At 34.6% G+C, this 12,291-nt stretch overlaps 1 protein-coding gene across 1 annotated transcript; it reads right to left on the reverse strand.

Moving 5' to 3' along the window:
- Positions 1 to 772: 772 nt before the first annotated feature.
- On the reverse strand, positions 773 to 8,147 carry LOC127952724 (interferon-induced protein 44-like). Its single transcript, XM_052551428.1, has 7 exons — positions 7,915 to 8,147; positions 6,870 to 6,903; positions 6,556 to 6,760; positions 2,208 to 2,354; positions 1,906 to 2,071; positions 1,542 to 1,642; positions 773 to 1,221 (listed from the first exon to the last, which is right to left on the reverse strand). The coding sequence occupies exons 1-7, from the start codon at positions 7,985 to 7,987 to the stop codon at positions 1,039 to 1,041; spliced, it is 909 nt and encodes a 302-aa protein (XP_052407388.1). The 5' UTR covers positions 7,988 to 8,147; the 3' UTR covers positions 773 to 1,038.
- Between the last annotated feature and the right edge of the window lie 4,144 nt (positions 8,148 to 12,291).

Consider the following 12,291-nt stretch of genomic DNA (forward strand, 5'->3'; position numbering starts at 1 on the left):
ATAGCCTTATGAAATTTAATCCACATACTAATCTATACTGCAATTCTTGTCTTTCTGTCCCCAAATTTAAGACCTCTAATAATTAAGACTTTCTGTATCATTTTAGAGTTTACATGGCCTTAAATTGAAATGATTTAACTGAAGAATTTTTTAGGACCCGCGGAAAGCCTAAGAACAAAGCCTAACCCTAACGTTCAGTGCAAAAATTTATGTCATGCATTTGGCAAAAAGCTTTTGTTGACAATAGACAAGTGCGTCCCTGTTGTTTGTGCGTAGTGATGTGATGATGATTTAAAAAACAGATTTCCAAACATATAAGTATCCTCTTGAACTTGGTAAAAAGATAATCTGTTTACCATCTTGACTGGAAAATGCTGTTTTCATGGTCAGTTTTTCATTTATTATTCGCTAATGTTAGTGAATGTTTACATTAGAGTGCACATTCTACCGTGCTGAAATGAAGCGGCTGGAAACTAGTGTCCTTTCCTGGTTGGAGATAATATTAACATCATAAACCAAAAGCAATCTTTACGTGACTTACATTTCAAATATTTTCAAATTGATCATCTGAGTCTTCTCCAAAGACTTCTCCAAAACATCCAGATGGCCAGTCCGCCCTGATAGCAGCTTATCACTCAGAAGTCTTGCTAATTTCCAAAAAAGATAACTTGCACCCATGTCCAAACTAAAATCAATATACAAGATTTGCATGATACAAATCTAATCGAGTGAAAATTGTGTTGGATCATGAATGAAGAGACAGGAGTTTAGAGTGGAGAAGAAGAGACTTTTATTAATGTTGCCGAGAACACAGAAATCTCAAGTACATATATCACCCTCCCTGTCTGCTCAAGCGTTAGCATGCGTCCCAGTTGCTGGAGCTCCATGTACTGGTTTATCAGTTCTTACCAGAAACATAGGAAGCAGTTCAGCCTTGTGTATAAAACTACAGTTATAATGTTAGACAGCATGAGAAGAAGTAGAATTAATACACATTCCCACAATTGCCTATGCTTTCTCTATTGTGTTAAATTCATATTAACATTTTTTAGGATCATTTTTTCTTTTGTTCAGCATATCATCTGCAATTTCCACAATCCGTGTGAGAGCCCTCAGTGTCAGCACATCCATGTCATTTTGTGTATCCATCTCCTCATGGTAGTTCTTCACAGGGAAGATGTAGCTCACAGGGACACCAATTGAATTAGAGCACTCCTGCATCTGGAGAATGAAGAACACAGGCTGAATATTTCTGGGGGTAGTGATATATATATAAAAGAATATGCTCTTAAACATATTTATGTTTGTATCATGTTATAAATCTACTTGTGTGTCAGTGGAAAGAGGAGCTTCAGTTATTAAAACTCAATCATCATTTTTTGGGACTAGCCATACTAATGATTTGCAGAAAATAATTTGAATAATGCATGTATTATTATTATGTTGTAAAGCCCTATACTGTTAAAAGACAAATCTGCAGGGGTGCAGCCAGAGATCTGACCCCGCATTCTCTATCTGAGAACAGAGAGGAACTGTAATACCTTCTCTTTTATCTTCTTGCTAGTGTAGATTTTTTGTAGGTCTTTTCTGACTAGAGGGCAAGCTTCATCCACCATCGTCATGATGATTACCTGAGAAATGCCTGTTGAATGGAAAAATACATTTAAATATGGATTAATTGTGTGATTTTGCATTCTACATCATTTTTCTAGATTTGTGTGGCATTAAGAAAGTTTCAAAAACTTTGAATGAACCAGATAAAGTTTACTATTTAAATATTATATATAAAAAAAAGTATTATTGTTTTTAAAATCCTATCAAAAACACAGTGAATCTTCTTTTAGTGAGATACATTTATCATGTGGATATTTTAACAGATTATTCAAATGTATTGCTGATACTCACCCAGACTGCTAGCCTTCTCTCTAATGTATCTCATCTTTTTGATAACATCATGAGTCATCATTGATATTTTGTTAGCTGCTATGACGTAGACCAGACAGTATGTCAGATCCTCAAGGCTTGTTTCACTTTTGCAGTCGTCTTTTTTAGCAGAAGCAATTGGATTGAACTGGAATAAAAAAAAAAAGAGAAAAAAAAAAAAACAGAGAGGAAAGGCATCAATGCATTGTTTGAATAACATTGAAATAATTTCACAAATCCAGTTTAAAGCTGAGTAAATTAAAAGGCAAAAGATTCCTCCTCACATTGTGTCCTTCCTTAAGGAGACCCTCAAGGGCTTTGATGATGTCATCTGGATGTGCACCATGTGATTCTCCAGATTCTAAGCCCATGATGTCATTGAAGACAAAAGGCAGAACTGATTCTCCATTTCTGATGTAATAAGTGTCGTACTGTAAATAAATGCAGAAGTACAACAATTAAATAAACAACTTGTGCATTTCAAATGTATTTGATATAGACACATACAAAGGCAACCAGCAAGAAAAATTAGTTGTAACGATAAAACTCCCTAATCATCGGGAAGAAGGAGGCGGGAACCGGCGCACAATCAAAAACATTTTAATAATCAAAAATAAACAAAACAGCGCGTCAGCCCCTCGCGGCGACTGACGCGCACAAATAAAAAGCAAACATAAAATAATGTCCCAGGCCTGGTCCTCTCTCGTCCTTCACGGTCGTCGCTCCAGTTTTATATCCTTCCATCTCCTACGTGGGACTCGATACTGGCGGTGGGGCGCAGGTGCAGCTCATCTCCAATCACTACACCTGGCCTCACTCCTCGTTCCCACGCCTCTCGGCCCCGCCCCACTCGTCACATTAGTCATTTGGATTGTTTCATGTAGATGATTACTTTTGCTTGCTAGTGTAGAACAGGGTCTCTCAATTAGTTTTCACTGGTATTGTTGGCCGGATTCTGCCAACAATACCAAGACAAGGGCCACTGATCTATGAATATATCTATATCTATATATCTATATCTATATCTATATATATATAAAAAAGTGTTTAACCATAAAAGAATACTGCTTTAAACTGTTGTAGTCCCCCCCCCCCCCCAAATGTAAAAAGTTTCCATTTTTATTTAATTGCAATTTTGTTTTTGTTTTTCTGAGCAAAACATAAATATCATACATTTTGCCCTCATTTACAGAAGACACCCAGTAAAATGTCATTCAGTGTAACAATCTTGTCAGGCATATTTAACACAAAAATCTATTTATGACATATTAAAAGACTAATTACTTTCACCCCAAATACTAATGAGTTGTAATTTTACATTTTTTAAATTTGCCACTATCCTAGGTTTTGCCCATTTGTCAGTAAGAATTTTGTACTAATTTAAAACACAATCAAATTTAGTATGCTCCATTATTCATTTAGTTATTTTAATATGTTCACGTCAGAATAAGCATGTTGTTTGAATTTTTGCATAAATATTGTGTTACACTGAATGACAATGTAACATTATTTCAACCAAATTTTGACATTTTATTCTCCAAAAACTTATTTAAAACCTTAAAAGTAGACATTTTACTTACATTTAATGTGCTTTCTATTGACACAAAATCACTTTTGTACATTTTTCTTGATGCGGACATCTTAACGTCTTTGACCCATATATATAATTATTATTATTACAATTATTTTATTGTTGCTTTTGTTAAAATAATCAAAAGATGGTCACAAGATAAATATTCAGATTTTTCCTCCCAGTAGTGTGTTTTATTCAAACAATTCTGAAAATTTTTGCATTTAGATACAGAAGAACTTTGTACATTCAATATACATATGAACAAACAAAGATCTAAATGGAGATCTGGATCTCCATTGTCTGTCATGCAAAAAAACTGTTCCTGCTCGTCTACAGACGGGATCTCTTCTCTCCACTTTCCCAAATTTATTAAATTAGTAGAACAGCATTAATAATTTTATACTTAGATTTTTGTTGGGGATCAAACTGTAACACCTTGTGTCCAAACAGACATGACGCAATGCACTAAAAACAATCTTTTCCATGTAGTCTTTGCTCTAACCACACGCGCCAGATACACGTGACAATCAGTGACACAGAATTCTATTTTAGAAATGTTTTAAAAATATGACAGTGAAACTCTCAGGTAATGATTATGTGCTTTATTTATTGTTAAAAGTGTTTAATGTGAGTTTGAATATTATTTGCGTGATCTTTATAGCCATAGTGAAAGCAACAATAGATATTTTACCACAGATGTTGAAAATAAATTAGGCTAAAGCAAACTTAGTTAAAACTCTGAAATCACTGCGAACCAGCATTAATAACAAAGATGGGATCCCTCACTCACTCAAAACTTTTTAGTCCATTCACATTTGAATCATCTATTTTCAGTGTCCACTTATCTTTTTCTTTACTTAACACTTCCCATGTTTTTGCTGTCACATTGTATATATCTACACTGGGCACGACAAAGCATTGCAAATCATTTGAGGGATTCGTCACGGCACGCTGCATTGCATCCAGTGTAGACAGCATCACTGTCTATAATAAGTTCTGCTGTATGTTCTTGCGTCGCACTTCGACTCTCGCATCCAATATAGACACAATGTAAGTTAATGTTGCTTTCTGATGCTCCGTTTCATAGCACATTATTTAAATAAGCACGGGCCAAAATTTTTCTCTCTGCCCGAGGGCTGCCTAATGAGGAACCCTGGAGTAGAGGCTCCTAGCTGTCATATAGGCCCCATTTACACTGCATGGTTCATGTGACCCAAATCCGATTTTTTGCTCTCATGTGGCACAGATCGGATATGACCGGTGAACGTGTAAGCAGGAAAAAACTGCATGGATTCCGATGTTCTCAGATCGGATTCAGGCCTCATTCATATGTGGTAATCAATCGGATATGAATCGGATACGTGCATTAGCGTGTGCCATGTAAGCAGACAAATCGGATATACCCCAGTAAATGCGAGCCGTACGTCATTAAAAAAGTGACGTCAACTCAGGTGGACACCGCCAACTGAGATCACATGACTTATTATAGGCGTGATGGAGGACGAAGGATACACACAGTGGAGCAATGCCAAGGTTTCATGTCTTTTAAGTCTTTGGGGCGAAGAGATGGGGCAAAAATGCAGGGTTGTTACAGAAATAAAGGGCTCTCCTTTTTTTCTCCGCCATACGAGACCAATGTTTTGCTGATTTTTTTGTTGTTGTTGACTTTTCAAAATATTGTGGAAAGCAAAACACTGTATAATAGGGCTGCATGATGTGTCGTTTAAGCATCGATATCGCGGTGTACGAATCCACAATAGTCAATAGGCTGTCGTAGATGATCCGTTATTCATTAACTGTACGGGCCAGCTGCTCCCCGGCCCTTGACGAATGTAAATCGCGGATTAATTGCACAGCTAAACCACAGAGTGAAAGTTTTGACAGGTCAGCGAGAGAGAGAGAGAGAGTGCGAGCGAGAGAGCACGAGAGAGATAGAGAGAGAGAGAGTGCGAGAGAGGTAGAGAGACATCATAGGGTCAGTTAGAATTTGTTGAAGCATTGAAAATACATTTTGGTCCAAAAATAGCAAAAATAGCAAAATTATGACTTTATTCAGCATTGTCTTCTCTTCCGTGTCTGTTGTGAGAGAGAGTTCAAAACGAAGCAGTTTGTGATATATGGTTCGCGAACAAATCATTCAATGTAACTGGATCTTTTTGAACTAGTTCTCCAAATCGAACTCACGGGTTTGGAACGACATGAGGGTGAGTTATAAATGACATAATTTAGATTTTTCGATGAACTAACCCTTTAAGTAACAGTTAGCTAATCAATAACTACTGTATTCTGTCATACCTCTTGAAGAACTACTTTTCATTAAGTTTCTAATTATCTACTAGTTAAGGTTCAAGAATAATAACTATTAAGTAACTACTGACAAACAGTTATACACAATTACATTGAAATGTGACCCTTTCATATAAATGTTATTACCAGAAGTAGAAGTAGTATGAAAATTCAATATTAATAAATGCAATACATTGCAATACACAACCTATTTCGCACCTGAAACAGTAGGTCTATTCTAAAGTGAAATTATAGTGAACCCTTTAGTAATCAATAAAATATTATCAGATAATTCTGCTAGAATTACTCAGAACCTGAAAATGTGTTGTAAAGTGAAGCAATTAATAAATAATTACGACATTATTTTGACTCAAATCAAACATACATTCTAAAAATAACCTATAAAAGTAACATTCCACAGCCTGATTATTATAGTGACTATTTATGTATAACTGTTCAGTACTAGTTATTTCATAGTTAATTTTCTTGAACATTAACTAGAAGATAATTAATAGTAGTTATTCAGCAGGTATGACAGAATATATTAGGTAATGATTTTCTAACTGTTACTTAACAAATCCACAAAATTGTATTACATACTGAGTAGTTAACACTTCCTTAATAATTAACAGTAGAAAGTTAAGTGTTAATGAATAATCACCTGTTAGATCTTCAATAATTCCTTATTAGTTATGCAGTAAGTAAGAAACAGTATTCTAAAAATGTGACCAAACACCTTTTTTTTATTAAAACATACAGGTTCATATACTCACTGTTTTTGTAAAACTCATACCAGCCGCACCAGCATTATCAGCAAGAGCATCTGTTGTGATTCTTCTTTGAAAAGCACTACTGACTGAGTTGATGAAGCTGGATTTTCCTGCTCCCACTTCTCCAGTCAGCAAGATCCTGATGTACTTAACTTTTGGATCACTCAGCTTAAGCTCCCTCAAGTTTTTCTCCAAATTTTCTTTTTGGCTGTTGAAAAATAGGGCCTTTTTACAAAGCAATACTGAAGATGCACACTTTTGCTTGTACAGATAGATTGTCATTTTTCTTTTTAAAAGAATAATTATTTTCCACTTACCCCCAGGGTGTGTCCCTCCATGGTTTATCAAATTCTGTTAACAGAGATAGAAATGATTTATGATTTTGATTGCTGCAAAATAAAAGATAGATATGGAATGGAAAATCAATTCAGTATTTAATCAAAAGAATATTTCAAATGTGTTTTCTCTCAAAATTATAGTCTTAAATTAGATATTGACCAATCTTAGATTTCATAAAAGTAACTACTCTTTCAAAATGAGGGGTAAAACAAGGAACAGGCGAGACTAATTACAAAACAAGTAAAGAAATACCAAGAACTGACCAAACAGATGAAATCTGACATGGGTGCTGGTAAAAAATAACTTTGATAAACAAGTATGCCAATAAGCCTAATTTAAAAGCTAACTTCCAAAGATCAAGTAGTGTTTTGCTATTATTTTAAAATCTTAAAGGATTCATTATAAACATTATAAAATATTATAAAGTATAAATGTAAAATATTCTGGTTAAAACATTAACTTGATTATTTATTTTATATATATATATATATATATATATATATATATATATATATATATATATATATATATATATATATATATATATATATATATATATATATATATATATATTTATTAAGGATGCACTGAAATGAATAATAACCACTTTTATTAAAAGAAAAACAATGAAATTTGGCGGAATATATATTAACATTAAAAATAAATATATTATTTATATTTAGTTAAATGCAAAAGATTGAACATATTTTTACAAATAAGTTAGAGTCCTACATGGCTATTATTATCAGATCATGTGAGTATCATTTCACCAGCGTTGCCCAGTACATTTATTTGCAATTGTGGCATGTGTTGTGTTGGCATTCAAATGCAAATGTAACTTGCACATTTGTGTTTCAGTGTCTTACAATATCTTACAAATGATCAGCCTGGCATTTTGGAATAGCAATAGACAATCACATATTTGCCATTTCACATGTCCAGCTTTAACTTTTACAAAATTATATCGTATCACAGCTGGCATACATGTAGAAACAATACAACAACTCAAAAATTTTGAATTACCTAGTGATGGTGGTGCAGGTGCAGGTGAAGGGGCAGGTTTTTCAATTTGGGGTGTTGATCCTGATCCTCCCATTGTGATCTCCTTCTCTATTTTCTTTTTTTATCTTATGAATTTGGAAAATTCTACACTAAACAGTAAATTAAAAACAAAGGTGACTTCAATTCAATACAGAGTAATATAATAGACAGACAGAATTGCTATTTAATGTTCTTCTCTTTGGGATGTACAGGAAAGCTGTGACAGCATCTCTGATTTCAGCCTGTATTTATACCTCCAGGTCCAACTTTCACTTTCATCTTGTTAATGTTTTTTATGACTAAGTGGCATATAACCTACTTTCTGCCATGTTACATAATAAAAAACACATCTGAACAGATTCTTTTCAAGGTAAATTATTGAATGGATTGAAATTAAAAGAGAATTGTAAGACAAACTAACAGACTGAAAAACTCAAAACAGCTTCAAAAGTGAATCAACTGTGTGTTAAGATATTCACGATTTTTTTGAAAACGCTGTTCACATATGTTGACTTTTCTACAAAAAGGTACATTTTAATCACTTCAAATAACTGTAAGAAAAGTATATTTGTAACAAAATGTATACATATGTATTTTGAACAGGGTTTTTTCTTCTCCGAATTTACCATTGAGCTGAAGACCACTTCTCATGTGGCTTCAGATCTCTTTTAAATAGAGACTCAACTGAATGACTGAAGCACATCTGTGTTTGTAGCATGTTTTCAACAGCAAATCTAGTGACCTTCAAAAAAATTAAGTAGGACAGCTTCTCTCTGACTGTCAAAACAGAACTCTATTCAGTGCACTACGTCTCTTCAGTGAAAGAAGTTGGTTTGTAATATGTGCAGTGGAGTCTCACTGAATATTTGAAATAGCAACACCACATTATCACACTGCTTACTCTATGCTTAAAGTATTTAGTGTGTACCGCACAGAGTATGCACATTTCCTGTACCAATATTGCCTACTGTAATCATTATTTCCTAAATGCAGGCATTATGGCCAACAATTCAGAATTAACATTAATTTGTTGTATTAATTGAATTAAAATATTTAAATTACTAACCTAGCTTTCCTCGACAGAGCTGATAGCATGAACAAAGTATTATCAGCTATTATCTTTGTTATCAGGCCAAACCTTTTATTACTTCAGTCAAACAGTGAACTTTATCACTGGGGGTTGAATAACTGGAATGATTTCAAGTAAATGAAAAGTGAAAGGAGATTCCCAGTTTATGTAAAGCAATCTTTCATTGACCATTCTGCAAATGAAACCAGCATGAGTCATTACTTTTAAGTGAGGGAAAGTGTAGGCTAATTATATCGTTGCAAAGGCAAGGGCAGTGTGTTTAAAGCACTGCAGCACAATTCTCTGGACTCTAGATCAGTGGTCCTCAACCCATGGCCCCTCACAAATTCAAATGCACCCCGCTGTGCTGAAAACAATTTTAAAAAATAGCTTTCAATTTTACTATTCGTTTTAGTTTTTATATTAATTTAAAAATGTACTAACAAATATAAGCTATAAAGTTTTTTTGTTAAGTAAAATAATTTAGTTTTTCATATATTATTTTCAGACATGAGCAGACCTGTAGGCTACGCATGTAATGAACATTATGCATTTAACGAACACTTACAAGCAAGCATTTTGGCAGAATTTAATTTAAATATTCTTCAGCAGCCATTAGTTCGGTAAAATTGAGCATTAAGGGAGAAAAACTAAATGTGTAAAATGCCAGTGAAGGAAAAACATCTCTGGAGAGAAGATTATTCAATTCGAAAGAGCTTTCCATATTTGGATCAAGATAGGCTACATTACAATCACATTTTCTGAAGTGTCGCATGTCAAGCCATGTTTCCGTGTGTTTTACAGACAGCAACTTACAATCGCAACTTCATTGTGCTGTAACTCGTTTCAAGCTGAATTTCACAAAATTGATCAGCTCCCAACAGCAACAGGTTTTTTATTAATGCTGAGTAGAATTATTTATTTATTTCTTTCAATTAAAATAATCCATTAGAAATTATAATATTTAGGCTATGATATTTTAAAGCTGGTTGGTATGTATTAGTGACATAATATGTAAATGATATGCATGCGGCCCGTGAGACATGCACTTGGACCATAGTACTGCTGATAACAATTTACTAACCATGAACAAGCATTAGTTAATCTTTGTTAACGTTAACAAACAAATATTAATGCATCTATTCACATTAACAGCGCAATTAGTTAGCATTAATGCATTAATTAACATGAACTAAACGCTGTAAATAACCTTAATGTTTTAAGGTTAACTTACTGTACATTATTTACATTAGTTTACGTAGCAGACAATTTAAACATTATTAATGTATTTTATCTATGAACTTCTGTTCAGCCTTTCTTTTCAATAGTTAAAATCATAACTATTCATAAATCATAAAAAGTTTATTAACAACTTGTACATGGATTGGAACGTCAGCAACCGCTTGACCCCTTTCTACCTCCATGTTTACCCAGAATTCGTTCAGCATATAACTTTTCCTACCCGAGCTGAGCAGACGCTTGATCACTGTTACACTGCGCTCAAGGACTTCTAAAACCTCTTCCCCACCCTGCTTTCATTAAATCTGATCATAACAGGAAAAACCTGTTATCAGGTCAGTCTACAAATGGACTGAGGATGCCCTTCTCACACTTCAGGAATGACTTGCAGATCCTCTGTGATCCAGCAGACACAGGTATTAATGAATATACAGACTCTGTTACTGATTACATTAGTATGTTTACTGAAAAGCTTGTTCCAAAAATCAGCATCAGATCATTCCCAAATCAAAAACCCTGGATAAATGCTGATGTCAGACCAAAACTTAAAGGGATAGTTCACTTTCAGATAAAATTTTGGTATGTTTTAGCTTACCTCAAGGGCATCCAAGATTTAGGTGTCTTTGCTTCCACAGTAGTTTCCATTTTGATATTTTTAGGTCAAGTCAAAAAAGTCAAAATGTATTTATATAGCACCATTTATGCAGACAAGCTGACCAATGTGCTTTACAAAACAATAAAATATCACACAACAAACAGAGCCATAAAAAAAAAAAAAGTTACAAGCTATTAAAAGCAATTGAATAAAAGTGTGTTTTCAAGCGTGACTTGAAAACTGACAAGTCAGGTGCAGAGCGAACATGATTAGGCAAGCTATTCCATAGTGTCGGGCCCGCAATGGCAAAGGCACGATAACCTCTGTGTTTTAACCTGTACCATGGTATAGATAAAGTTTCTGTGTAACTGACCTAAGATCTCCACCTTCAATATACCACGACTTAGGTTCCCTTGAGCAATGCATCGAACCCCCAACTGCTCCCCGGGCGCCGCAGCATAAATGATGAACACTGCTCCGGGTGTGTGCTCACAGTGTGTGTGTGTGTGTGTGTGTGTGTGTGTTCACTGCTCTGTGTGTGTGCATTTCGGATGGGTTAAATGCAGAGCACAAATTCTGAGTATGGGTCACCATACTTGGCTGAATGTCACTTCACTTCACACTTCACTTTTTCACTTTATCTCTGGAAGGATTGTAATGCTCTAGGAGCTCAGATAGATAGAGGGGAGCTAGGTTATTTAGGCATTTATAGACAAATATTATTATTTTTTAATTAACCCTAAAGCGAACCGGCAACCAGTGAAGGGATGCAAAGATCGGGGTAATATGTTCACGTTTGCGAGTGCCTTTTAAAAGTCTCGCAGCTGCATTTTGGACTATCTGAAGACGTGTTAGAGTTGTTGAATTTATTCCATAGTATAGAGAATTACAGTAGTCTAGTCGAGATGACAGGAATGCATGTATCACCCATTCAAAAGCTTGGGGACATAGAAAAGGTTTAACTTTAGTCAGCATACGTAGATGGAAAAAACAAGATCTGACAACAGAATTCACTTGCTTATCCAGTTTCAACAAACTATCTAATGAAACACCAAGATTTTTCACACAGGTATTTACCAGCAAAGAAAGTGTATATGCTTCAGGGAGCTGGTTTAAACTACTTTTAGAAGGACCAAAGAGTATAAGTTCAATTTAATTTTAGGAAATTTGCAGACATCCACTTCTTTATTTCGTCTAGGCAAACCAACAGGTGCTCAAATGAGTTTTTTCCTGCCCGTTTAATAGGGACATAAATCTGAATGTCATCTGCATAGCAGTGCAACGACACATCATATTTTTAAAATATGGATCCCAGAGGGAAAATATAGACAGTGCAGTCAAACCATCCTTGTCTGTGACTCATATAATGCAGGTCTATGGTCACCACCTCAAAGAGCATGCACAGAGAAGTCCAAATTAAACAATTCCCCATCGTATGTACACATTGATGACCAAG

Source organism: Carassius gibelio, chromosome B3, assembly GCF_023724105.1.
Source record: "Carassius gibelio isolate Cgi1373 ecotype wild population from Czech Republic chromosome B3, carGib1.2-hapl.c, whole genome shotgun sequence".
Taxonomy (NCBI): Eukaryota; Metazoa; Chordata; class Actinopteri; order Cypriniformes; family Cyprinidae; genus Carassius; species Carassius gibelio.

Bases quoted from the DNA above. Each gene is read 5' to 3' on its own strand.
- LOC127952724 (XM_052551428.1), bottom strand. From the start codon at position 7,987: ATGGGAGGATCAGGATCAACACCCCAAATTGAAAAACCTGCCCCTTCA. The intron at 1,643-1,905 runs GTGAGTATCAGC...TCCATTCAACAG, and splicing joins AGAGAAGGCTAGCAGTCTGG to GCATTTCTCAGGTAATCATC. The intron at 1,222-1,541 runs GTATTACAGTTC...TTCATTCTCCAG, and splicing joins GCAAGAAGATAAAAGAGAAG to ATGCAGGAGTGCTCTAATTC.